The sequence below is a fragment of the Buteo buteo genome, chromosome 12 (genome assembly GCF_964188355.1).
Source record: "Buteo buteo chromosome 12, bButBut1.hap1.1, whole genome shotgun sequence".
Lineage (NCBI taxonomy): Eukaryota > Metazoa > Chordata > Aves > Accipitriformes > Accipitridae > Buteo > Buteo buteo.
The window spans coordinates 22,049,513-22,074,112 of record NC_134182.1 but is presented as its reverse complement, the minus strand read 5'-3'; the positions used below and the strand labels follow the sequence as shown (position 1 = coordinate 22,074,112).

At 56.9% G+C, this 24,600-nt stretch overlaps 1 protein-coding gene across 8 annotated transcripts in view; it reads left to right on the top strand.

The window, feature by feature from the left end:
• The window catches only part of LOC142038023 (heat shock protein HSP 90-beta), a 42,196-nt gene extending 19,439 nt beyond the window's left edge, over positions 1-22,757 (top strand). For 4 of the 8 annotated variants that reach the window (XM_075042964.1, XM_075042966.1, XM_075042968.1 and 1 more), the window contains 12 exons: positions 7,434-7,516; positions 8,027-8,108; positions 8,376-8,548; positions 8,778-8,917; positions 9,126-9,260; positions 9,431-9,528; positions 9,888-9,978; positions 10,107-10,198; positions 10,339-10,447; positions 11,635-11,720; positions 13,449-13,648; positions 14,300-15,309. In XM_075042964.1, the coding sequence (XP_074899065.1) occupies positions 7,488-7,516; positions 8,027-8,108; positions 8,376-8,548; positions 8,778-8,917; positions 9,126-9,260; positions 9,431-9,528; positions 9,888-9,978; positions 10,107-10,198; positions 10,339-10,447; positions 11,635-11,720; positions 13,449-13,648; positions 14,300-14,411 (1,347 nt within the window). In that variant the 5' untranslated portion in view covers positions 7,434-7,487 and the 3' untranslated portion in view covers positions 14,412-15,309. Of the gene's footprint in view, positions 1-1,089; positions 1,243-5,293; positions 5,745-7,433; positions 7,517-8,026; positions 8,109-8,375; positions 8,549-8,777; positions 8,918-9,125; positions 9,261-9,430; positions 9,529-9,887; positions 9,979-10,106; positions 10,199-10,338; positions 10,448-11,634; positions 11,721-13,448; positions 13,649-14,299; positions 15,310-16,328; positions 16,699-16,795; positions 16,943-17,105; positions 17,313-17,595; positions 17,756-17,960; positions 18,095-18,589; positions 18,905-19,341; positions 19,508-19,703; positions 19,895-20,173; positions 20,322-20,602; positions 20,872-21,278; positions 21,613-22,169 lie in introns of those variants that run through there. The other 4 variants (XM_075042969.1, XM_075042963.1, XM_075042962.1 and 1 more) reach the window with 4 other exon arrangements.
• Positions 22,758-24,600: the final 1,843 nt, after the last annotated feature.

The window sequence follows — 24,600 nt, the reverse complement described above, 5'->3', positions numbered from 1 at the left end:
ACTGGGTGGAAATAAGGAGTGTCACCTGCTTTCGGGAGAGCCAGGCTGGGGGCAGGCAGGAGCCATGCCTTGTGTTGTGGCATGGCTGGGATTGCCCCTGTCCTCCCTGTGTGGCTGTCCTGGTACGTGGTGGCCTGTGCCACTGCTGCACCAAGCCCCAGGCTCCTCTGTGCAAGGAGGACCTGCTCCCGACTTGGGGCTGCCCCTGGCTGCTCTTTGTGCTCCCAGCTGATTTTTACATTAATGGTGTCTGGTTGTTCTCCCCAGGGGTCCTGTAGGGTTTTCTCCATCAGGAAGCAGAAATGTAGCTTCCTCCCATTGTGCCTCTTCCTGCTGCGGCCCCCAGGCCAACCCTGGGGGAGCACCCTTTCCCGCAGCATGCCTCCTCCCCGCGGCCCCCAGGCAGAGCCAGGCAGCACCTCCGCTGGCCACACCGGCACCCGTGGGGGGCTCAGACCAGCCCTGCGGACCTGGGCTGCAGGGGGCTACCAGCTGCAGAGGATGCCGGGCAAGGATCAAGGTCTGGGGGGAGGCATTCCTGGGCTCTCCCCAAATCCATGGTGGCCCCAAGGGAAGCCATGACCAGGTGGCCTGAGCCTGGTGTGAGCCTTTGTGCCTGCCCTTAGTGGGTCATCACCCCACACCTCCCCACCTCCAGGCAGCCCCTGGAGGTGCTGAAAGCTGCCTGCAGGCACCGTCCAGGTCCTGGAGGGGGTTTCTGTGTGATTTTGGAGTTTTCGGCAGCTGCATTGAGGGGAACCCTGAGCAAATCCCTCCCTCTTCTCTTGGGAGAAAGGGACTTTATTTTTCTAAATTTCCAACAAATGGAGTGCAAACCTAGCCCTAGAGAAACGTGTCTCCTTCCCCAGCCTGCCGAGAAGCAGGTTGGGGTTGTAGCTTGGAGGGGATGGTCTTTTGCCAGGGGACAGCGGCCTGAGCAGGTGCCATCAGGGAAACCAGCTCCTCAGAAGAGCCCCTACGAATCCTGTCTCTGCAAACAGGCTCCAGAGAGTGGCTTATCTCTCCCCGTCTAACACCTCCTCAGAAATGACGTCCCCCCTTAGCTCCTGCCCACCCCGGGCACTGTATCTCCTCCCGCACCCCCAAACCACTGGCCTCGGAGCAGGTGGCTGCTCTGATATTTGCAGGGGTTTTCCTGCCTTTCCCAAGGCTGTGCCGTGCCTGCAGTCCCGTGGCCTGAAGTGACCAGGAGCAAGGGACTGGGACCAACCTGCCCTTCTGGTAAGCTTCTTACTGTGACATTAAAATGTCCCCCTGCAGCATTTGATGGGATGCTGAGCAGGAGCACCCATCTCTGCTCTGGGGGGGTTGGGTGGGTGCCTGGAGGGGTTTTCTCTGGCCAGGGGACCAGGTGTGCCTGGGCTTGGGCACTCACCAAGTGCTGAGGACAGAGGTGTGTGCATTCTTCATGGGGCTGCCATCGGTAAGGCCCCCTTGTTGGTATTTGGCCAGTGAGATGTCAGGGCTGGAAACCCACTCAGCAGCCCCCATGGGGAGGCGGATGCCCACGGCCTTGTGTGACTTGATGATAGGTGGAAGAGTCCAAGCTGTGTTACCTGGGGTAGTTTTAGGGCTAGCTCTGCCCAGTCACTGGTGGCAAGCCCTTCAGGGACAGTGCTGTTCACTGGGGGAGTCCCGCCGGGTCCCTGGGGAATTTGCTGCCTGGCCAGGTCCCTTTACCTGCCAGGGGCGAGGGCCCCTGAGGAGCCTCTCAAGGCTCCTTGAACTCTCCAGATAAGGGACTTTGCAGCTGGCTGGTGTGAGCAGTTCAAAACACACCGCAGGGCTGAATGCTCCCCCCGCGCCTCCCCCACACCACCCAGCAGCCGAGATAATGGCTGGCGGTGGGTGCTGGGAGCAGGGACAGCCTCCGTAGCTCCTGCTCTGCGGGGAGTTTGCAAGCCTGAAGGCAGAGAGGGTCTAGAGCTGCCTCTCCTTTTGCCCATGGAGGAGTGGAGGGAGCAAGGTGAAGCAAGTCAGAAATGTTGCCCAGGGACCCTCAACCTCTGGGGAGTGAGGGTGCCGCATGGGCTGCCTTGCAGGAGGTTTTTTCTGCCTGCCAAGACCTGGCAATGCAGAGGAGTTTGTCTGCAGGCAGCAAGGCAAGGGAGGAGGCAGAAATGCCCCCATCCTGCTCTCCCACTAAGGTCCCCCCCTCAGGACGCAGGCGCAAGCAGCTCTGGGGGGAGTGGATGGCGCAGCAAGCCTGTTTGCAGAGAGGCAGGGCTCAGAATAGAGAAGAACAAGAATAATAGGAAGTGCTATCAGCTCTCTGATGAAAACTGCTCACAAAGCACACCAGGAGTACGAAGCCTGCTGAAGACTGTTGGAGGGATGGGGGATCGGAGGAAGAGAGGCCATAGCAGGAAGTCCAGGTGAAGCTTTTGCCTCTCTTCGCTCCAGAAGAGCCCGAGCAGTTTCTTCCACTTCTTTTGGGGGACTCCTCAGAGCATCCGCAGAGGAAAGGTTATAAAGCAAAACTAAACAGCAACAAGTTGCTAGGCTAAGGCGATGTTCACCAGAAGGAAAGGGAGGGTGAACTAGCTGGCTGTTACATGTGGCCTCTAGTCATTCATTCACAACTGCCCCAGCTCCCGGGGACTGGGAGGAGGGAAAGATGTGATGTTCATTTCTAAGAAGGGCTGGAGGGACCTTCAGGGAAAAGCTGACTGCTGAATCTGCTGCGTGTCCCGAGTGTCCAAGTGCACAGGGATGGGGTCTGTGGGCTGGTGGGGAGGCGCCTGCTGAGGGGCCCCTGAGCTGGGGCAGCGATTCGTAGGGACTCTGGGCTCATGGTGCCCACGCTGCTTCCCACAAAACATTCAGCCAGGGCTTTCAGCCCAGTTTTTAAGGGAACTGGCTGGTCAAGAGGGAAGGTCCTCACATGGCTCTGTCATTGGTACAAAAATAGGAAGGAGGGTGTAGGAGTCAGCAGTTATTTTTTGCAGTGGAAAGAGATCGCTGCATTGGGTCCCATGTTTTTTCAATGTGTTCATGAGTGACCTGGAAAAGGGAATGAGCAATGAGATGACAGGCTTGCTGAGGTGATTGGATTACTCAGGTTCATGGGGACAAGTGCCAGCTAGGAAGAGTACAGAAGACCATTACAACACTGGGCAGTAGGCAGATGAAATTCAGTTTAGATAAATATCAAGTGATAGACTGGGGGGGGGTGGGAGCCCCAAATCTGCAAACAAGATTACACAATGAGCCGGCCACTCACAGCAAGACCTGTGGCTGTTTTGGATAGCTTGGTGTGCATAAAAACACATCGAATCATCTTTGTGAGTGACAAAGCAGGAAAGCCTTGTACTGCTCTTCAAACTGGCATCTCATCCCTTTGCAGTCACTGTGTGTTCTCAGCCCCAGTGTCTCTGGAAGGGTCGAGGGGAGGCAGGGAAGGCTGGGAGAAAAGCAACAAGGAGGACCAAAGGCGTGGAGCTGTGCCTAAGTGAGCTAGAATTTCTCTGAAAATGTGCTGTAGGGTGGATACAATCCGGGCCTGTAAAGCAGTGGCTGGCATGGAGAAGCCACTCCAATGTTCATCCACCCTTTGACAGCAAGGGTGAGGGAGCCCAGGCTGACACCCTGCATGGGGAGAGATGCTGCCCTCACTCAGAAGCTCCCGAGTTAGAGGGGGAAGCAGGGTTTTCACAGAAGCGAAACCTGCTGCGGGCTACAAAACACATGAACAGCATGTCCCTCCCAGCTCGGAGGCTGGGGGAGCAGTCGAGGAGTTAGTATATGACTGTGCCACTCTTACCCAAGCTTTTGAGCAAGACCAGCCTCTGATTTGACCCAGGGTACCTGCCCTTATTTTGGGAGGGCTGGTGTTTGTCCCAGCGCCACGGTAATGGTGCACAATCATGCATACTCATATGTCTTGTGAAATACAAGCACGTGTCCTTGCAGCTTGTGGCTGAAGGTGGAGGCAGGCAGGACGCTGCCCAGGAGGCTGGTTCCCTGGACCCTGGCAGAAGGTAGGAGGACCCGTGAGTGACATGGTTAGAGTTCAGGCATACACATGAAATCTCATGAAATGGGTGGTCTCGGGGCGTTTCCCATCCTCCAGCTGAGTCACGGCCACCAGGGCTTCACGTGACTCGCTTATTCGTGCCGGGCTTGTTCCCTGTCTGCAGGTAAACCTTGATGGGCCCCCAGATCAGCCTTCCTGACGGGAGGGCACTGGTGTCACCCAGGGGGGTGAGCGGATGTAGGGGATGGGGTGAAGCCAGGTGAGGCACCTGGCCCTGCCTCATCTTGGCTGTGCTCAGAGGAAGTGCTGACCTTATCCCCGCAAAGCGATCCCCTACAAGTGGCAGCTGGAGGACACTGGGTGCTTGCCATCGGGCCTGCTGGCAGCCCCTTGTCTAGGGACTGCAAGGACGGTGCTACGCTTGGTGTGGTGTAAAGGACTTTTCTTTAGAGCTGGTATTTCTGGGAATAAACCTATAGCGTGCCTATCCGGCACCATGAAATTTCTCTTGAGTGGAAGGGCGATCAAGCGCTGTGCTCACCTTTGGTGAAGGCAGCAGAAGCAGGAGAAAAGTCAATGCATGGGAAGGGAGAGGTATGGAAATCTCCGAATCCCAGTGACAAATGGCTGCCTGCAGGCGTGGCTGTCCTGCAGTGCAAGTTTTTCTGCAGAGGTTGGGTGGTTTTGGTGACAGGCCTTGGCTGGCAATGGGACTGTGCATGGCCCAACACAGCAGGTGTCACTTGGCGTCTCTCAAGGCCTTTGTGCAGTGTGAATGGACAATTAAAGTTGTGCCATCTCTTCTTTGTACCTGCTCAGAGGCCCTAGCCTGTGGTTTGTTAAGGCCACTCTTGCTCTTTCCGCTTATACGTTGCTTCCGAGGGGATAAGACAGACTGCTCTATGCCCAGGAACAAAACTGATGTCCTTAAGCCAAGGCCCCGTATCGCTTCTCCTTTTCCCTGTCCCCCAGGCTGTGCAGCCACCAAGCTGGTGGCCAGGCTAAACATCAGCAGACCCCTCCAGGAGGTGGTTAGAGCTGTGGTGGGCCAGCCCAGTGGCTGGAGGGTGGTCTCCATCCCCATGTCCCTTACAGTAGGGCTGCTGTGGCCAGGTCAGAGCAGGGACCTTTTCTGTTTGTTGTAGGGTTGTTTGTAAGAGCCAGTGGCTGGACGTGTTTCCTGCTCTAATGAGTGCTGACCCATGCGCCCCTTGGCAGGCACTGGCTCTTTGTGGAAAAAATTAGGAGGCACTTAGTGAAGTGAGACGGAAAACAAACAGAGCAGGCAGGAGGCTGCGGCTGGGCAGCCGGGCAGCGCCCGCCGAGGAGGTCGGGCTCCTGACGCAGGGATGTGGGAGCTCTCTGGACGGAAGCAGGAGGCGGCTGGGAAAGCAGCGTGGCAGAAGAGCACGCAGCGCCCTGCCCCGGCAACCCCCCGATCCCCCCCACCTCCTCCCTGCTGCCCCTGGTTCCTGCCGCTTGCTCCACGACACTCTTCCCTTCCTCCCGTCCCTGGGTGCTGCGGGCAGGTCCCTGGGCAGCGGGACCCAGGCTGTGTGCCAGCCGTGGTACTTGACACCTCTTGTCCTCCTCTGCGGATGCCGCTAGACCCACATGTCTCCAGCCCCCGTGACTTGAGCCGGGGCCTGACGCTTACCCCCAAGAGCAGGGGGGTGTGGAAGTGGGGGGACCGTGCTGCCTTCGAATACGCTGAACAGGGGGCTTTCCCTGGCTCCGTCATCCCCAGGTATGTCTGTGGGGTTGGTCCCTGCCCTCATTTCTTGGGACACCAATGTGACCTTCTGTGGGGGGCTGGGAGGGGGATTGGGGGCTTGGCTCAGCAAGAGGCAGTGTGTTGAGGGCTTGCTGGGGACCTGCTGGGGGAGCTGGGCTTCTCCCACCTGTTTGGGGGAGAGATCTGTTCGCTCGGGGACAAGCAGTGGCCCTGGTGGGGTTTCTGTGTGTGAGGGGGCGGCAGTTGCACTTGCAGATCCCCCTGCTAATCCTGGGTCAGGGCTTGGGGTGTTTCCTGCCCACAGAAGCACTGGCAGGCTGCCGGGAGGGGATTTTGGGACGTTTGCTCTGGAAGCCCGAGTGGCTCACAAGGTCAAGGGAGGAGCTGTCACACCCTGAGCTGCCTGCGTGGGAAGGCAGGGGAGCAGCGCTGAAGATGGCTCCGGTGTCATGGGCTGGCGCCTGCGGGGTTGGGGCTGTCGGTCCCACACAGACGTACCTGTCAGTCTGCTCTGGCTTTTCCAAGCAGCCAGCGGGCTTCCCAAATCCCTCTCCACATCCTGCCAGCTATGTTTTGGCTCCGTCATAGCTGTAGGCTCCCCAACCTGCAGGACCACACCGGGGAGGAGGTGCGCTGTGCCCAGAACCAGGCGAGCACCGGCGACAAGGGCCGGGCTCCGCTGCCTTTAACGCACGCCGGGGCTGGCAGGGACTACAGATCCCAGCATGCTGCTTCCTGCCTGCCTCCTCCCACGCCCTACCTGGCAGGGTGCAGGCAGGGATGCTGTAGCTGGCAGCAGTGCTGGCAGCTCAGGGGCATGCCCCGGGGGGGCCGGGGGCTCAGCACCGGCAGCCCCACTGCAGATGAAGCCCTGGGAGAGGTGCTGGAGCACCCCATGCTGCGCAGCCCGGACTGGAAAAGGACAAGGCAGGCCTGCGGCTTCTCCGGGGTGGCTAATCCCGCTCTGCCCAAGGAAGGGGGGGTGGACCGGGGAGGGAAGGTCCCTTCTCCGGGCTCCCTGGGCTGCTTCTCTGGGGCTGTCTGCGGGGGGAGCAACACCAGGGCGGTGGCAGGGGCTGGGTAGGTGGTGATGGGGGGGGCGGAAAGAGCAGTGGGCACTGGGGACTGAACAGCAGTGCCAGGGATGCCCTTGGCTTTCCAAGGTGACCCAGGAAAGGGCTGTGACAGCCCCAGGGAAGCGGGAATTGGAAATGGGGGGTTTGCGTGGTTCTGGCTGGAGAGACTGCTGAATTAAATGGGTCTTTTGTGCCGCCGTGCCTGGGTGTTGGAGGGAGGTGGGGAGGGCAGGGGGGATGTGCGCATATGCTTTGCTCACAGCCCCAGGATTGGGGGCAGAGAGCTGCAGGCTCACAAATCCTTTAAGAGCCTGCTGCGGAGCAGGAGGGCAGTTGGCACCGAGCAGCCTGGGCGTCTCAGGAAAGCGGTTTCCCTTTTGGAGGGAAGGCTTGGTGTCCCCCAGCCAGCAGAATAAGGTTGTGTGTCACAGCTCCTCGGCTTAAGGACTCTGAGCTGCAGGTTTCCAAAGCTGCTGCACTGCGCTCTCACCAGTTACCGGCTCTGTTTGGCTCCCAGTACTGTGGAGCACTTGCCCAGCAGCACGGCCAGGGGCTTAAAATCAGCACTGCCCCTGCCTGGCCTGCATCCCTCACTCCTCTATAAAATCCTCTGTTTGCTTTCCAGACGGAGAGCAGCCACAAGACTTGCTGGGACCTGTGCTGACTCTTGCCGCACAAGATGACAGCAAGAGACGGGCCCCAAGATAGGTAATGCCGGGCTCTGGTGTAGGTGTTGGGGCACATCCAGGATCCCAGGAGGTGAGGGAGGACAGGGGGACCCAGCATCTGGGGGACTCCCTCTCCTGCATGGTCACTGGGCTACCGAGCTGTCCCTTCCCTGAAATGCTCTCTCTGTCACCTTTTCCATAGCAAACAGGCTGTAAACAGTCCCTGGCACTGGGACACGCCTGGGGAGCGTGACTCCCTCCCAGCTCTGGCGATGGCCACTTTGCACCTGGGTGCCACATGCTGAGGAGCAGCCATCCTGCCCCTGCCTTCGTACCCTCCCGGGGAGGGCCTCCCATGGCCCCTCTGCAGTGCCACATCTCCTCTGGCAGCCCGGGCTAGCAGGGGCTGTGGGGCAGGGACAGGGCAATAAATTTCATCCACCCTCCTCCTCCTGGTGCCTTCCACTGCGGAGACGGGGACAGTCAGAAGCAATGCCTGTCCCCTGCCCTGCCCAGTGTCCCGCTCCAAACCGCTGTGTCCCCTCCACAGGTACAAGGCTGTCTGGCTGATCTTCTTCATCCTTGGTCTGGGAACGCTGCTGCCATGGAATTTCTTCATGACCGCCAGGGAGGTGAGGGCTTCCCTCCTGCTGCTGCCCATGACACTAATCGTCCCCTGTCACATCTAGGGACCGTGGTGTAGGTGTGGCAGCACAGCACAGCATAGAGCCCCCTCATTTGCACGCAGGAGGTAGAAGCGTGGGTGACCTGGGTGGGATGAGTGGCGCTGAGGCGGCAGGAGGGCTGGGCATGGGGTTGGAGGGGGGACAAGGGTGGCCTGAGTGTGCTGGGGGGAGGTCTTGCAGCACCTTGGCCCCACCGTGCCATTTCTCTCGCAGTATTTCATCAGCCGCCTCGCAGACCCGGAGGAGATGAGCAGCTCCTGGAACCAGACCAGTGAGGCTGCCTTGTCCCCCTCCTACCTGCAGTCCATGTTTGATAACTTCATGACTCTCTGCGCCATGGTGCCCCTCCTCATCTTCACCTGCCTCAACTCCTTCATCCACCAGCGGTGAGCCTTGCCCCCTCCTTGCCCCTACCAGCCCCCATAGGGCCACCCAGCCCTGGCCCGTCCTCCTGCCCCAGCACTGGGTCAAGCTGCAGCCTGTTCAGTCCAAGTCAAAGGCAAATACATTGGTCTCCTGTGCTGTGGTTTGGCTGGGATGCCCATGGCAGAGCTTGGCCTCAGCCTCGCATGCTTTTGGGGGGTGGGTTTTCCTCACTGAGACCCTCTCTTACAGGATTCCCCAGCAGATCCGCATCTTAGGCAGCCTGGTGGCCATTGGGCTGGTGTTTTTAGTCACTGCGATTATGGTGAAGGTCGCCATGAAGCCTCTTCCCTTCTTCGTATTTACCATGATCAGCATCATCCTCATCAACTGTGAGTGAGGCAGCGGAGGGAAGGAAAGGGGCACAGCCCCATCGCTAGGGCTGATGTCTCTGGGAGAAAAGCATGAACCTCACTGCGGGAGAGCCAAGGAGGAGGGGGAATTGCCTTGCCTCGCAGGGCAGGAGCCTTGGCTCCCCGCAGAGGTGCAGTCCATCGTTGCCTTTGGTTTCTCATTTCTGCTCATCTTTCCCGTTCGCAGCCTTCGGCGCCATCCTCCAAAGCAGCCTCTTTGGGCTGGCGGGGCTCCTGCCTGCCAGCTACACAGCTCCCATCATGAGTGGGCAGGGCTTGGCAGGCACCTTTGCCGCTTTGGCAATGATCTTCAGTATTGCCAGTGAGTAATCCCTGCCTTGCAGGTGACAGGGCCTTCCCAGAGCACTGCTGTCAGCAGGATCTGCTGGGGTCATGCTGTAGGGTGGGAGATGGCAGCGGGGCCTCGCTTCTCTCAGCCCTCATCATCTCCTTCCTTTTCCCCCCCCATCTCCTCCCTTCCTGTGCTCCCAGTTGGCGCCCAGCAACCTGAGAGCTTCATCGGTTACTTCACCACGGCCTGTGTGGCGATCATGCTGGCAATCTTCTCCTACATCCTTCTGCCTCGCATGGTGAGCCTTTGTTGTCCTGGTGGGGAAGGGTGTGGGGACATGGGACCTTTGCACATCACAGCAGGACTGTGGCTCACTAGCACCCCAGCCTTGGCTCCTACCAGTCTCCACCTCCCGGATCAGGGCAAGCTCTCCCCTGTCCCGAGGGAGCTCTCTGGGATATTTCCCACCTCAGATACTCCAGTATCCTTGGGATACTGTGGAAATGAGTCCCTGGGTGAGCCGGAAAGCATCAGTATCAGATGTATTTTGCCCATATTGCATTTGCCCATATTGCCCATATCTGCTATTACCACACAGCCCCTGGTAGCCTTCTTTCCTCATGCATGAATGAGTTCTCCATGGCTGTCTCTCTGCAGGATTTCTTCCGATACTACTCCATGAAGGACAAGACAGAATACCGTGTGTACAATGCAGAGCTGGAGACCAAGAGAGACCTGATTAAGAAAGGTGAGGGGCTGAGAGGAGGAAGAGGAAGGAAAAAGAGGAAGAGCTGAGAGGAAGAATGAGACAGCAGGACTAAATTCATTCTCAGCTTTCTGGGGTCTGCTATGCCCTACTTGTGTCTTTCCTTGCAGACGAGCCCAATGGGATGGAGCAGAATAACTCAAAGATCATCCCTATCCACAACCCTGATGAGAAGCCCTCAGTCATTGCTATTTTTAAGAAGGTCTGTGAGTTGCCAGCAACCCCTGCCCTGCCCCTCACATCAGGGGATGGGCACAGAGGAGAGCATGGGGAGAGGAGACCAGCCTTGCACTGGTCTCTTGCCCTGTGTTTGGTACCAGCCTCTTTCTTTCATCTGCCTAGCTCTGGGTCATGGCTGTGTCTGTCTGCTTTGTCTTCACTGTCACCATCAGCGTCTTTCCTTCCATCACAGCTAAGGTGTCCACTGTCCTCGGAGAAGGAAACAGATGGGGTAAGTGTGGCCAGAGATGGGGTGCAGTAGGAGGAAACTGCGAACAAGGTAAATGGGAGAAAAGAAAGTGGAGCTTGAAGTAGTAGGTATGTGTGGTGGTGGGTTGACCCTGGCTGGACTCCAGGTACCCACCAAAGCTGCTGTATCACTCCCTTCCTCAGCTGGACAGGGGAGAGAAAATATAATGAAAGGCTCGTGAGTCAAGATAAGGACAGGGAGAGATCACTCACCAATTACCGTCACAGGCAAAACAGACTCGATTTGGGGAAAATTAATTTAATTTATTGCCAATCAAATCAGAGTAGGATAATGAGAAATAAAAACTAAATCTTAAAACACTTTCCCCCCACACCTCCCTTCTTCCTGGCTCAACTCCACTCCTGATTTTCTTGACCTCCTCCCTCCAGGGGCACAGGAGGACTGGGAATGGGGGTTGCGGTCAGTTCATCACACACTATCTCTGCCGATCCTTCCTCCTCAGGGGGAGGACTCCTCACGCTTCCCCTGCTCCAGTGTGGGCTTTCCGCAGGGTCACAGCCTCCTTTGGGCACCCACCTGCTCCAGTGTGGGGTCCTCCACTGGCTGCAGGTGGAGATCTGCTCCACTGTGGACCTCCATGGGCTGCCGGGGGACAGCCTGCCTCACCGTGGTCTTCCCCATGGGCTGCAGGGGAATCTTCGCTCTGGTGCCTGGAGCATCTCCTCCCCCTCCTTCTTCACTGACCTTGGGGTCTGCAGGGTTGTTTCTCTTACATGTTCTCCCTCCTCTCTCCGGCTGCAGTTTCTGTGCCTGTTGCAACTTTTTTCCTTTCTAAAATATGTTATCACAGAGGCGCTACCACTATCGCTGATGGGCTCGGTCTTGACCTGCGGCGGGTCTGTCTTATTGCTGGCTGGTATTGGCTCTGTCGGACACAGGGGAAGCTTCTAGCAGCTTCTCACAGAAGCCACCCCTGTAGGTCCCCCACTACCAAAACCTTGCCACACAAATCCAATACAGCACGCCTGAGGGGAAGAGGAAACCACTGTGCATGATGGTTCGGATGCAGACACTGGCCTGGCTGGGAGACCATTCCAGCCCTTAGTGGGAAACCAGGAGGACCTAGACCTGAAAGACAGTCTCCGTGCAATTGGTGGGAGGCCCTGGGGCACCCTGGGCTCGTCAGTGACCTTCTCCCCCTTCTGCAGGTCTCTACTTCATCCCTGTCTCCTGCTTCCTGCTCTTTAATATCTTTGACTGGACGGGACGGAGTCTCACTGCCCTCTTCACATGGGTAAGCATGGGGCAGGGACAAAACGCCCAGGCAGTCTCCATCCCCAGGCCCCTTGGCAACAGCTGCAATTGGGGCTGCCATCCATGGCTTGGAGCAGGAAGGAGGTGCAGAGATGATTCCTGCCTTGGCTTTAAGTCCTAAGCAGAGATTTATGGGTCAGAGCCGAGAACCACAATGTTGTCCTGTCCTCCTCCTACCCCTCTTTCAGCACAGCTTGGATGAAGCTGCCTCCTCCATTTCAGCCTCTTTGTAAACAAACCTTCACTCCAGCTATGCAAACAGTGAGACAGGATGGCGGCAGGGAAAAAGGGTGAAAGACAGGGCAGCCTAAAATAAAACCTCTGGCCTTGGCACAGGACACAGCTGCTTTAAAGAGCCTTGTCCTGGGAGCAGGGCAGAGCAATGCCATGTGGGTCCCAGAGCTGTCCCCTGCTGTGTCTCCTCGCTCTCATCTCCCCTGCTCAGAGCTGCTGGGGCTGAGTGATGGGAGCTGTGATGGGGGTGGGCAAGGAAGGGGGCTGTCCCGTCTGTCTCTTCCTGCTCCTTCACCCACCCCCCAAGTGCTGTTTTCCCCATATTGTTCAGGCTGTTTGTCTAGAGAATCTCCTCAGCACCATGTGTTGTGGGGTCTGTCCGGGCCTGGCTTCCCCACAGCCTGGAGCTGCTTCTCCCCTGGCCATCACTGCTGGCTGCCCTTGGCCTTGGCCATGAGCCTCATTGCCTGGTGTCCAGGCCGCAGCCTCTGTGGTGGGATGACCCAAGAGTAGATGTTTCCAAAACAAGGCTGTGTGGAAAGTCTGACTGCATGCGGTTTCAGCCTCATTTCCCTGGTTGGGGCCCCGCTCGCTCCTTTTCTCCTCCTCAAGCAGGAGAGGCTGCTGCTCTTGCCAGTTTGCCCACAGGCATGGCAGCTGGCCTAACCTCAGCTTCCCCCTGTGCTCGTGAAGTGTCCCATGGCTACGGCAGCCCAGCAGCTCCCAAGGCAGCTGTGTGTCTCTCCTGACCCCAGACCAGTGAGCCCTGTCATCTGTGAACCTGGCACCTCATCGAGGGGACCCTAGATGGAGCCAGGCACATCTTGTACCAGGGCCTGCCTTGGTCCTAGCTGCAGGGACAACACAGGGGGACAATGCTTCCTTCTTTGGCCCAGCCTCACATCAGGGACTCTGTTAGGATCCAAGGAGACCGTAACTTGGTCTGTGCCTTTCCCAGCACTGTCCAAAACAGCCCCAGCATAATCCCTTTCCCAGATTGCTGGATGTTGCCCCACTTGGCTGGCAGAAGGTGTAGGAGGCTGAAGATCTGGTTAAAGCCCAGGCTGCAGGCCCTGAGGTGCCAGAGGGGATTTACCTCAGCCAGCCTTGTCCTGCATGGTGGTTCGCTGCAGGAGATTGCGTGAGTGTGCACAAGGCTCTCCTGCCTGCCTGTTGTTTCCAGCAAGGGTTTAGCAGTTGCTCAAAAGCTCAGCTCGGTATTTTGGCTCTAGTGCTGCTGCTGTCCAAGTCGGCTGGGATAGGACTTTCAGACCTAGTAGGACCCCCTTACTAGAGCAGGTGGTGATGCTGAGATTTGTTGCAGCAGAGAAAGTCTGTCAGCAACTTTGCCATCTCTGTGGCTCCTCTGCAGCCCTGGCGCAGCAAGGACAGCCTCTGTATAGCCCCTGCCAGCATGCCGTGGGATGGGGAATGGCCAATTCTCACTGCTCAGTGACCTGTGTTTTTCTCCCAGCCCGGGAAGGACAGCTGCCTCCTGCCAGTGATGGTGGCCCTCCGTGTCATATTTATCCCTCTTTTCATGCTGTGCAACGTGCAACCCCGTGACTACCTGCCTGTCATATTCTCTCATGACGCCTGGTTCATCATCTTTATGATCTTCTTCTCCATCTCCAATGGTTACCTGGCCAGCCTTTGCATGTGCTTCGGGCCCAAGTGAGTAAGAGCTGGGGACAGAGGAAGGGTTGGTTACACCCCCAGATGCCAGCCCCAGCATGACTCTTGGAGTCTGGCTCTGCCCAGCTCTGTCATCTGGAGAAGGGGATGCAGGCACACCACCTCAGGGAAGACAACCCCAGTGTCCTATCTCCCAGCCTTGTGCCTCCATATCCTAGAGACGAGGAAGCTATTGTTTGGGCTCTCCATTCCCCCCACCTGCCATGCTGGGGAAGGGGCTGGACACAGTGGGGATCTGGAGGGGAGCAAAGTGTGGCACACCACCCACAGCAGGGTGAGCAGCCCTGCCTGGCGCTGGAGCACAGGCAGCATGAGGAGCCCAGCTGGGGCTCAGCCAGGCGGGCAGCAGTGCATGGGGGCAGGAGTCAGGGAGGGGTGTCCCATGGTGCCAGGAGCTTCAGGGCAGCCTGCCTGATGCATTTTTTCTTTCTTTATGAGCCTGTAATGTGGAGGCAGGCTTTTGGAGCCAAGGTGGATTTGCTCTTGCTGTTCCTCTGCTGCAGAGAAGCACAGCTTCTGGCTCCTCTGTGGCCTCCTCCCAGCTCCCTCCTCCCAGCTCCCTGTTGAACTCACAGCAGGGCATGGGTCACGCATCCCCAAGGATGGGTCTGACACCTGTTTCTCCCCTAGGAAAGTGCTTGCCCAAGAAGCAGAGACAGCTGGAGCCATCATGGCCTTTTTCCTGTCGCTCGGCTTGGCCCTAGGAGCTGCTGTCTCCTTTCTGTTCCGAATTCTCATCTAGCAGAGGCACCTGGAGGGTGCAGGAACACCGAGAGATGGCTCTACATCCTCCTCCAAGGCCCTGGACACCTTGGCGCCGTGGGGAGATGAACACCTCACGCCTGCCCCTGCCAAATTGCACTGCCACAGCAGACATTAGACCCAGGGACAGTTCCACTCCTGCAGGGTTGGCCTGGCTCCTGCCATGCTCGGATGTGTGATGCCTTCAGGCCTACGTGCCTTCTCCTTCCCCATGCTGTGTGTGTGTAAGACCCCCTGGATCTCACAGAGGTCCAGCCGCCTCCCACGCTGTACAATTTCCCCAGCTCAAGGCCAAAAGCCATTCTCAGCCTCCTCCTCTCTGACAGAGTTGAAGGCTGGTATCCAGTGTTACTCCCTCTCTTGCCCTTGTCCCAAAGATGCCTAGGGACTTGCTCTCGTCTCCTTTCCTTCCAGGGGTCCTCAACACTTCTTCTGCTGGTGAGACTTGCAAACAGGGAGGAGAGCCCCAGCCAGCCTCACCATACCTGCTCTCTGCTAGACGCACATCTCCCTGCCCAGCAGTATCCCGAGGACATAGACATCCGTGTCCTCCCCACATAGAGAGCCAACACCATGGCTAGGCTGCGGGAGGAGGAGGTCTCCACCCCCCACCTTCTCCCCCTCTTCTTGCCTTTGTTCCCTACTTTTTTTGTGTGTGTGTGTGTGTGATTCTGCCATTGTTTTTCTGCCTCCTGGTTGTGTGACCGGAGGTTCCCATTGTGGACTGCGAGAGGCAGCAACTCCCTTCCCAGCCAGGCTGCCTTCCCTGACCACCTGTGCTGCAGGGGGAGGCCTGACCTCTCCCTTCGCTTTCCCATCCCTTGTCTGTGTAAATGTGTCTGTACAGTTGCCATTTTCTATAAAAAGACCGAAACGTCCCTTTGGGTATGCGTGTGTCTCCATCACCACGGGGGAGAGGGCTGCAGAGGGGCAAGGGCTGAAGGGAGTGGGCACCGGCACTTCAGTAGCCGGCATCAGGCAGTGAAGCCGCGTGTGCATCCCCCGCAGGGACAGGCCCAGCGCCTCTCTGCTACGGGGACACGGCCAGCATGGGAAGGAAGTACACCAAGGGACCACCAGCACCTCTGGTAAGGAAGGGATGCACCTGCGTATTTTGGGGTGCAGTGACCTGCAGCACATGCACCTGGGAGCTTTCCTTGTGCCTGGGAACGGCCGGAGTGCCATCTCCTGCTCCTGGACGGGAACTACACCACCCAGCCCGCGGGCCTCCGCCCCCCACACCACCCCTCTGCCCCACAATCATTCACAGCCATCACCCCGCCCCCCGGCACCCACGGCCAAGAGGTGTGGAGCCCCGGCCCCTTCATCCCAACCCCGGTCAGGCCTGCGTGCCCACAGCCTCAGCAGGGAGGACGCGGCATGAGGTTTATCGTATTGCCCTTAGACGCTAAAAATACAGCGTATCCAAACACAGGTTTCCAATGAGGAAAACGAGCCTGCGTTGCTCTCAGGCTCTGACACGATCCCTACAGCCCGCCCCCGCCTCCAGAACCGGTCGCCTCCATCTTGTCCCCTCCGCATCCGCAGGACCCCCGGTTACCCAGGGCCCCCAGCTTCAGAACGGCAGAGCTACGCGGCTCTCGGAGGCACCGCAACGTGGAGCTAAGACAGCAGGCAGCCTCTGGGGCTATGCGGATCCCCGGTTCCCTGCCCGGGCCCGGAGCCTGCGGCCGGGGAAAACCGCGGAGACACCGCCCTGACCGCTCTGGAACCCTCTGGAAGTTGCTTCGCACTGCTGCCGCCCCCTGTGCCCCTCCGCTTGCCGGTGGCGGGAAATAGTCCCCTTCGGCGACCCCCCCCGTCGCCCCTCGCCGCGGCGCTCGGAGGGCCGCGGGAACCCTCCGAGCGCCGCGGCGAGGGGCGACGGGGGGTCGCGACCGGGAGCGGTCCCGGTAAACGGCATGGGGCCGAGAGATGTGCGCCCGCCTCCACCATAGCCGCCGCCATTAAAAGGCAACGGTGATGGGGCCCATAGCGAGTCCTGCTGCATCGCCCAGGCTGGGGAAGCAGCAGCGAGAACGTCCCATAGAGACTGCAGCCAGGGTGGAGAGGGCGACTGCGCTAGGCAAGGCCCGCAGGGAGGCGTGCTCATGAGGGAGGTGGGAGCCGCAATATTGTAGCGGGGACCAGCGCCGTTTTAAGGCGGAAGGAGACGGTGAGCGGTGAGGCGCCGCCCCCCCCCTTGCCTATAAAAGCCGTCCATGGAGCAGGTGTAGCTCTTCCGCTGGTCGCTCACGCCCGGCACGGTGAGGAGCCTACGCTGGGCCCGGTGCCCCTGCTGCCCCTGCTGCCCGCCTTCCCCCAATCCCGCCCCGGTGCTATCGGCCTGTGCTTGCCTTGCAGATGCCTGAGGAGGTGCAGCACGAGGAGGAGGATGTGGAGACCTTCGCCTTCCAGGCGGAGATCGCCCAGCTCATGTCACTCATCATCAACACCTTCTATTCCAACAAGGAGATCTTCCTGCGGGAGCTCATCTCCAACGCCTCCGACGTGAGCCCGGGCCCTGCTCGCCCCTGCGGGGGCAGTCGCCTTCCTCTGCTGGGGGGCTCAGGGGGAGGCCGGTGCCAGGGGTGGTGGCCTGCGAGGCTTGTGCTGGGGGAGGGAGGCAGCTTTTGAGGAGGGAGGCCGTGGCGAGCATCACCCTCTCCCTTAGGCGCTGGATAAGATCCGCTATGAGAGCCTGACTGATCCCTCAAAGCTAGACAGCGGTAAGGACCTCAAGATTGACATAGTCCCCAACCCCCGGGACCGCACGCTCACCCTGGTGGACACTGGCATCGGGATGACAAAAGCAGACCTCATCAACAACCTAGGCACCATTGCTAAATCTGGTACCAAAGCCTTTATGGAAGCCCTGCAGGTGGGTTGCCTTTGGCTGCATGGGTTCACCAGGGCCTGGGCCCCAGGCTTTCACTGGGGTATAGCTCCAGCCCTGCTGCCTTTTTTGCTGTGGTAGCTGTTGGCCTACCTGAGTGTGCTTCCCCACCTTACCAGCAGCAGGGTGGAGCTGAGGGTAGGGCTGGCTACCTGTTGGCACTTGCCTCTTTTTGCGTGCATGCTGACCCAGTTTCTTGCTGCTGTGAATCAGTTGCAGACATATTCTGTCTTTTCACTGGTCTATCAGTCTTTCTCTGCCTTTGCAGGCTGGCGCAGACATTTCCATGATCGGGCAGTTTGGTGTGGGTTTCTATTCTGCCTATCTAGTGGCTGAGAAGGTGGTTGTCATTACCAAACACAATGATGATGAGCAGTATGCTTGGGAGTCGTCAGCTGGGGGCTCCTTCACTGTCCGAACTGACCATGGTACGTGTTGTACAAAACCCTAAGTGTATTTCTCTGCTAGAAGCACCCCTTTTGCTGGTGCTCCCTAGAGCTGTGCTGTGTTGTCAGGTACGCTTGTTAATGTAAGGTATTGAGTACTGTTTAGGCTAAAGGAGCTGGTCCCATTTGCTTTCTGCCCTTTAACACTATGCCCTGGGATGCTAATGTTTCTGTCCCCACATTGTAGGTGAGCCCATTGGAAGGGGCACCAAAGTGATCCTGTATTTGAAGGAGGACCAGACAGAGTACTTGGAGGAGCGGCGTGTCAAAGAGGTGGTGAAGAAGCACTCCCAGTTCATTGGCTACCCCATCACACTCTATGTATGTAAGGGAAGGACTGTGGGGACCCACTGAAAAGCTGGAGGCAGGGGTGGGTGTTATTGGGAGCAGGAGCCCAGAAAAGAGCAGAGTACAGTCTTTTCTGTTCCCTTCTGTAGCTCCTGGCTGCTGGGTGTTGAGCAGTGGTGCTCCTAGCTTCTGTGGCCAGAGGTGATTTGAGGCTAGGGGCTCATTGGAGGTGAAAGGTGGTGGGTATCCAGCCATGTTTTTGGTCTTTCATCTGTGCAGCTGGAGGTCATCTAAACCAGCCATGGAGGCAGGAGGGTTTTCTGCCCCTTGTCTCATCTTCAGACACAGGTTTTGGTTCCATGAGCTGTGGAGTGACTCTTGAGGGCTGGTTTCAGGAGAAGCCCTGGTTCTAGATGTTGCATTTGTTGGGCCTTGGAGGACACCCATTTCTTTCATCTGGAGCAAAAGGATTCCTGGTAACAGTTGCTTGGGGCTGAACCTGACTCTTCTTTCTCTCTTTCTCCACAGCTGGAGAAGGAGCGTGAGAAAGAGATCAGTGATGATGAGACAGAGGAGGAAAAAGATGAGAAGGAAGAGGAAGAGTCAATGTCCAAAGATGAGGAGAAACCCAAAATCGAGGATGTGGGTTCTGATGATGATGAGGAGGGAGACAAAGGCAAGAAGAAAAAGACCAAGAAAATCAAGGAGAAATATATTGACCAGGAGGAGCTGAACAAGACCAAGCCTATTTGGACTCGCAACCCTGATGACATCACCCAGGAGGAGTATGGCGAGTTCTACAAAAGCCTCACCAATGACTGGGAGGACCACCTGGCTGTCAAGGTGGGTGCTGGGCCACCCTGGCTTGCAGAGAGAGACAGAGGACACCTTTCTAGCCCATACTTAGAGCCACCATGTGGTTGTGCCTCAGTGGGACTGAAGGTTCCTGGGCCACTTGGTGGTGCCTCAGCTTGCACTGCAACTCCTGTGCAAGTGGGAGGGTTGGCAGTGCCAGCCTAGAAGCAGAACAGGAGGGTGTTGGGCCTCAGAGAAGCATGACTTTTCCATCCAGGCCTGCTGGATGCCAGAGACCCCTGGCATGTGGGGGGTAGTGGGACTGAGAAGGGGGAAATGCAGGTTGCTTGGATGCTAGAGACCCTGCTGTGCCCCCTGCCAGCCCCAGTGCTGAGGAACGGCAGTTCAGCATGCCCAGAGTGGGTTCTGGGGAAGGGGTAGAAGGGAAGCACCCCGGCAGCTGTTTTTCCTTCCTGGCTCCGCAGCACTTTTCTGTGGAAGGGCAGCTGGAGTTCAGGGCCCTGCTCTTCATCCCACGCCGTGCCCCTTTTGACCTCTTTGAGAACAAGAAGAAGAAGAATAACATTAAGCTGTATGTGAGACGTGTCTTCATCATGGACAGCTGTGATGAGCTCATCCCTGAATACCTAAGTAAGAGCCCCCCCGCCTTAGCTTCTCAGTGCAGAGCCTGGGACCCTCACAGCCTGTGGTACTGCTCCCAGTACAAAGCGGCTGGATGAGGCACTAGCTGGTGTGGGCGCACAGCAGTCAGTGTCTTAGTGCTTTTCCTCCTGTCATGAAGCTCAGAGCTTTTAACCTGACTCCTGTTTTCATTTCTGCTACTCAGACTTCATCCGGGGTGTTGTGGACTCAGAGGACCTGCCTCTGAACATCTCTCGTGAGATGCTCCAGCAGAGCAAGATCCTCAAGGTGATCCGCAAAAACATTGTGAAGAAATGTTTGGAGCTCTTCTCTGAGCTGGCAGAGGACAAAGAGAACTACAAGAAATTTTATGAGGCCTTTTCCAAGAATCTGAAGGTGAGCTGGGTATACCGTGCACATGGAGAAGGGAGGGACCCATGACCTGTCTGCCTGAGGAGCAATTTGTCCCTGTGCCATGTCTTCTCTGCATGGGTATTAGGGTAGAGGGGGTCTTGCGAGCGCCCCAGAGAGCCTTTGTGGGCAGCTGGCCCCTCTGGCTGCCCTAGGCCCAACACTCAAATGATCAGGGGGTGGGCAGAGATGGCTGTGCCTCAGGGGTGGCCAAGTGCATGCAAGTCCTATCCTGGAGGCTTCATGCATCTTTTCTGCCCCCAGCTGGGCATCCATGAGGACTCAACCAACCGAAAGCGCCTTTCAGAGCTGCTGCGTTACCACACATCCCAGTCAGGCGATGAGTTGACTTCGCTTTCAGAGTATGTGTCCCGTATGAAGGAGACCCAGAAGAGTATCTACTACATCACAGGTGAGCCAGAGCTCCTCCGTGCCCTAGCAATGTGGAGGCAGGTTACCTGCTGACCAGCCCTAACTTAAAGCAAATTTTTCCAGGAAGATCCTGCTGTCTTCAGCAGGCCCTCCCTGCTGAATCACAGCCCATCCCTGGGGGCTGGGGAAAGACCACCAGGCCTAGAGCCCCAGCTGCAGCCAGTTTTATGCTAGGGGTTCCAAGTGACTATTGCTGTTAGTCCTGCTGTAACCAGCTCTTACGTCTTGGTGACATCTCATTTTTACTCCCCACAAACACAGGGGAGAGTAAGGAGCAGGTTGCCAACTCAGCCTTTGTGGAGCGTGTGCGGAAGCGTGGCTTTGAGGTGGTATACATGACGGAACCCATTGATGAGTACTGTGTGCAGCAGCTCAAGGAGTTTGATGGCAAGACCCTGGTATCGGTCACCAAAGAGGGGCTGGAGCTGCCTGAGGATGAGGAGGAGAAAAAGAAGATGGAGGAGAGCAAGGCCAAGTTTGAGACCCTCTGCAAACTCATGAAGGAGATCCTGGACAAGAAGGTGGAGAAGGTGAGGAGGGCTGGGTGCTCTGTGATGCAGGCAAGGGCCCCAGCTCAATCAATGCAAGCCTCTCATCTCCCTCATCTCCTGCAGAGGAGCTGCTATAGGAGACTGGAGGTCCCAGCATGCACCATCTTGCTCTAAGCAGCCAGGCTGCAGGTGAGGGGCAGTGACCCAAATACATGCATTGATGGGAAAGGGTAAGTGTGGGAAACAAGCAGTGGGTGCTGAAGATGCTGGCTGAGCTGTGCAAATGAGTCTGTGTAGCAGTCCTGGAGCTGCTTGGAGATGTCTGCTTGCTTTGGGGTGTCCCCAGGTGAATGTCGGGCAAAGACCTGGGGTATCGTGTGCTGTGGCTGGGCCCAGTCCAGGGCATATGGGGACCTTGCTCAGCTAACCCTTGGCTACATTGGCAGGTAACGATCTCAAACCGGTTGGTCTCATCTCCCTGCTGCATAGTCACCAGCACCTATGGTTGGACAGCCAACATGGAGCGCATCATGAAGGCTCAGGCACTGCGGGACAACTCTACCATGGGCTATATGATGGCCAAGAAGCACCTGGAGATCAACCCGGACCACCCAATTGTGGAAACACTCCGCCAGAAGGCTGATGCTGACAAGAATGACAAAGCTGTCAAAGATCTGGTGGTGCTACTCTTTGAGACTGCTCTGCTGTCCTCTGGTTTCTCCCTGGAAGATCCCCAGACCCACTCCAACCGCATCTACAGGATGATCAAACTGGGGCTTGGTAGGTAGCTGTCCATGCAGCTTCTCAGGCCTGGAGCAGGTCCTGAAAGCAGGTTAGCTGGTCAGGCTAGTGTGTAACTGTCTTGGGGCAGGGGGAGGCCAGTACGTGAGCCATGCTGGTGTGATGTGCAGAACTGGCTGTGTCCATAAGGTGGCTAGGGGCAAGTGGAAACCTGGAACAAGGTACTTAGGGAAGGCTCAGGGCTCTGAGTGGACTGTCCTGTCTTCCACAAGGCCAGAAGCAACCACCACCAGGCTGCTCAGATGACAAGCCGAGGGTTTTTATTTCTTAAAGAGTGAATGTCAAAAGTTTGTAATGGGAGATGTGACCAATCTGGTGAAACAACTTGTGCTTGCACCCAACTCTTTTTCTCCAAATTGGCTATTTGGCTAAAAATGTAAATCAGGAGGTGCTGTGGCTTGGCATAACTACTGGATGCTAATAGCTCTGTCCCTCAGGCTGTGGGCAGGAGCCAGCCTTTGCTCTGGGAGAGGCTGTACCTCTGGGATCAGGTATCACTTGGAGGCCTCATCTCTCCCTTTCCTCCCCTCTCCCAGGCATTGATGAAGATGAGGTGATGGCAGAGGAGCCCAGTGCAGCTATCCCTGATGAGATCCCCCCTCTGGAGGGAGATGAAGATGCATCCCGCATGGAAGAGGTAGACTAAAGTAGGAGGAAGCCTCTTCCCTCACTTGCCAGACCTCTGCACCATGTCGTGTCTGCTTAGAACAGGGTCTGCTCCCACCAGCTGCTACTGACTCCTTGGTGATGTCTATGGTTTTTGATTTGTTTGTTTGGGGTTGTTTTTGGCAGGGTGCAGGAGGGCATGATTCCCTGTCGGTCAGTAGTGAATGATTCAGGCAGCCTGAGGCATGTTTGTGTCTTTCTGCTTGTGTAGGAACAGCTGATGGGGAGTGGAGGTGAGGAGTCATCAGGCTTCCCCTCTCCCCCCATGGGGTCTCCCATGTTCCCAGGGGGCATCAAACACTGACCTTGTTCCATTGGAGTGGGAGAGCCCTTCCTCTGAGCTGCTGCCTCCCTAACCCCCAGGGTAGGATATTGTATTTTGGTTGGCTTGGTTATTTTTTGTTTGATTATTCTTCTGTTGTTTTGTTCGACTGGAATTAAAGTATTGAAGAATGTGATTTACATGGTGGGGTCCTTTGTGTTTCATGCCTACCATATGGAGGAAAGGGTCTCAGCCTGTGCCTGAGGGTATCAGGCTGCTGGTCTCTCCCCTGCCCTGACTGGTTTTCAGAGCCCTGCTTTAGGTGATCTCTGCCCCTTCCCTGCCCATGCACCATGAAGTGGGTAGGAGAAACACATGACCTGCTGTGCAGGTGGGGTCATCTCTAGTGGGCAGTAGTTCTCAATGTAGGGTGCTGCATGCCCCACAGCCTGGGAGCAAGACTTTTCCAATCTGCATGTGTCAGCTGGGCAAGCTGTGCCAGGACCTGAGTCTGCACTGCTGCTGGTTGGTCTGATCTGAGTGTCCCTGGAGGCAGGAGCCATCTGCTGCCTGTTCCCTTGCAGTGCAGAGCAGGGGGTGGAGTGATAGCTCTGGACTGTACTCAAGCTGCGTCTCCAGCTCTTAGGCTAAAAGGCTCTGCTCTAGACTCCTTTCTTCCCACCTCCAGCCTGCCCTTTCTGGGCTTTTGCAGCCCTGGGGGGTTTGGCAGTATATGGCCACCCCCTGGCTTTTGCCTGGGTCCCAGATGATGGAGAAGCCTGGGGCATTACCTCTGATTCATCTGCCCTTTACACTGAGCTCACACCCCATGAGGGGAGTTTGTCACCCTTGGCCACAATGGCACTGGGGTTTGTCAGGGAAAAGTGACACCAACATCGAGTTCTCTTGCTGACTGCTTGCCAGCAACCATGGGCACAAAATGGGAGTGGGCTTTAGCCAGTATCCATCTTCAAAAGGGAAGGAGGAGGCAGAGCCTGCTGGAGTCCCTTGCTGCTCATGGGGACAGTGCTGGAGTTGAGCTAGCAAATACCTTCAGGTCAGTTTTCTTTTCCTGAGACAGGAGGAAAAAAAATGTTTATAAGTAAGATTTCTCTCTGGATAGGAAGGTTTTGCCAAATAACCAGTAGAGTCAATTCTTCTTTTTAACTTAGAATGTTTGGGGGATGGGGTGGGTGTGTGTCAAAAATTTTTTCTTTAAATCTACATTTAAATTAAAAAGGTATCCCATCCCAACCTGGCAGACAACCTATTTTTTTGTTTGGGGTTTGTTTTTTTTTTTGACCAAAGAAAAAAATCCATTCCATTTTCAGTCTGTCAGCAGATGGTGGGGGCAGACATTTGGGGGAATTTTTAGTGGCAAGATGAAGGGCTGTGAGGCTGCACAGGCACTTTCAAGAGCTCGGAGCTAGGAAGGGAGCACAGGTAAAAATGCTGGAGAGCTAAGTGCTCTGAAGCCTGGTGGGCTGTGCTCAGCACCGTGTTATCCCTGCTGTTATCCTCAGCACTGTGATAAGCAGCTCCAAGCCCTAGTCTCCTCTTGTAGCACTCGACTCTCCCCTTTCTCTAGCTCTGTTAGGCCAAGGTCCTGTCTCTGACCCTGGACCTCACTATGACTAGATTGCATAGGCCTACAGACAAGGTTTTTCACCAGGCCTCCCATATGTACCAGTAGTGAGATGTACCATTGACACCCCAAGCCTCCCCTGGCTCTGGTGTGGGGCCTGTGGAGCTCATGTTGGTGCAGATGTACCCCATAAAAGATGGGCTCTTCCAGGGCTTTGCTACAGCACTGGTACCCTTGGCTGGCAGGTGCTCAGCAGGCCTCTGCACTATCTCTTTCTAGCTATGCAGGCTGTAGATACACCCACTGGGGCTGCCCAAGCTGCACCATACAGGGAACCCAGGAACCAAACCAGAATCGGCTTAACAGCGCCTCCATCTGCCCACCAGCATAAGCAGTGGTCCAAACCTGGCTGTGCTCCCCAGTTGTGTGTGCAAGGATCTCATGTCAGGCCTTG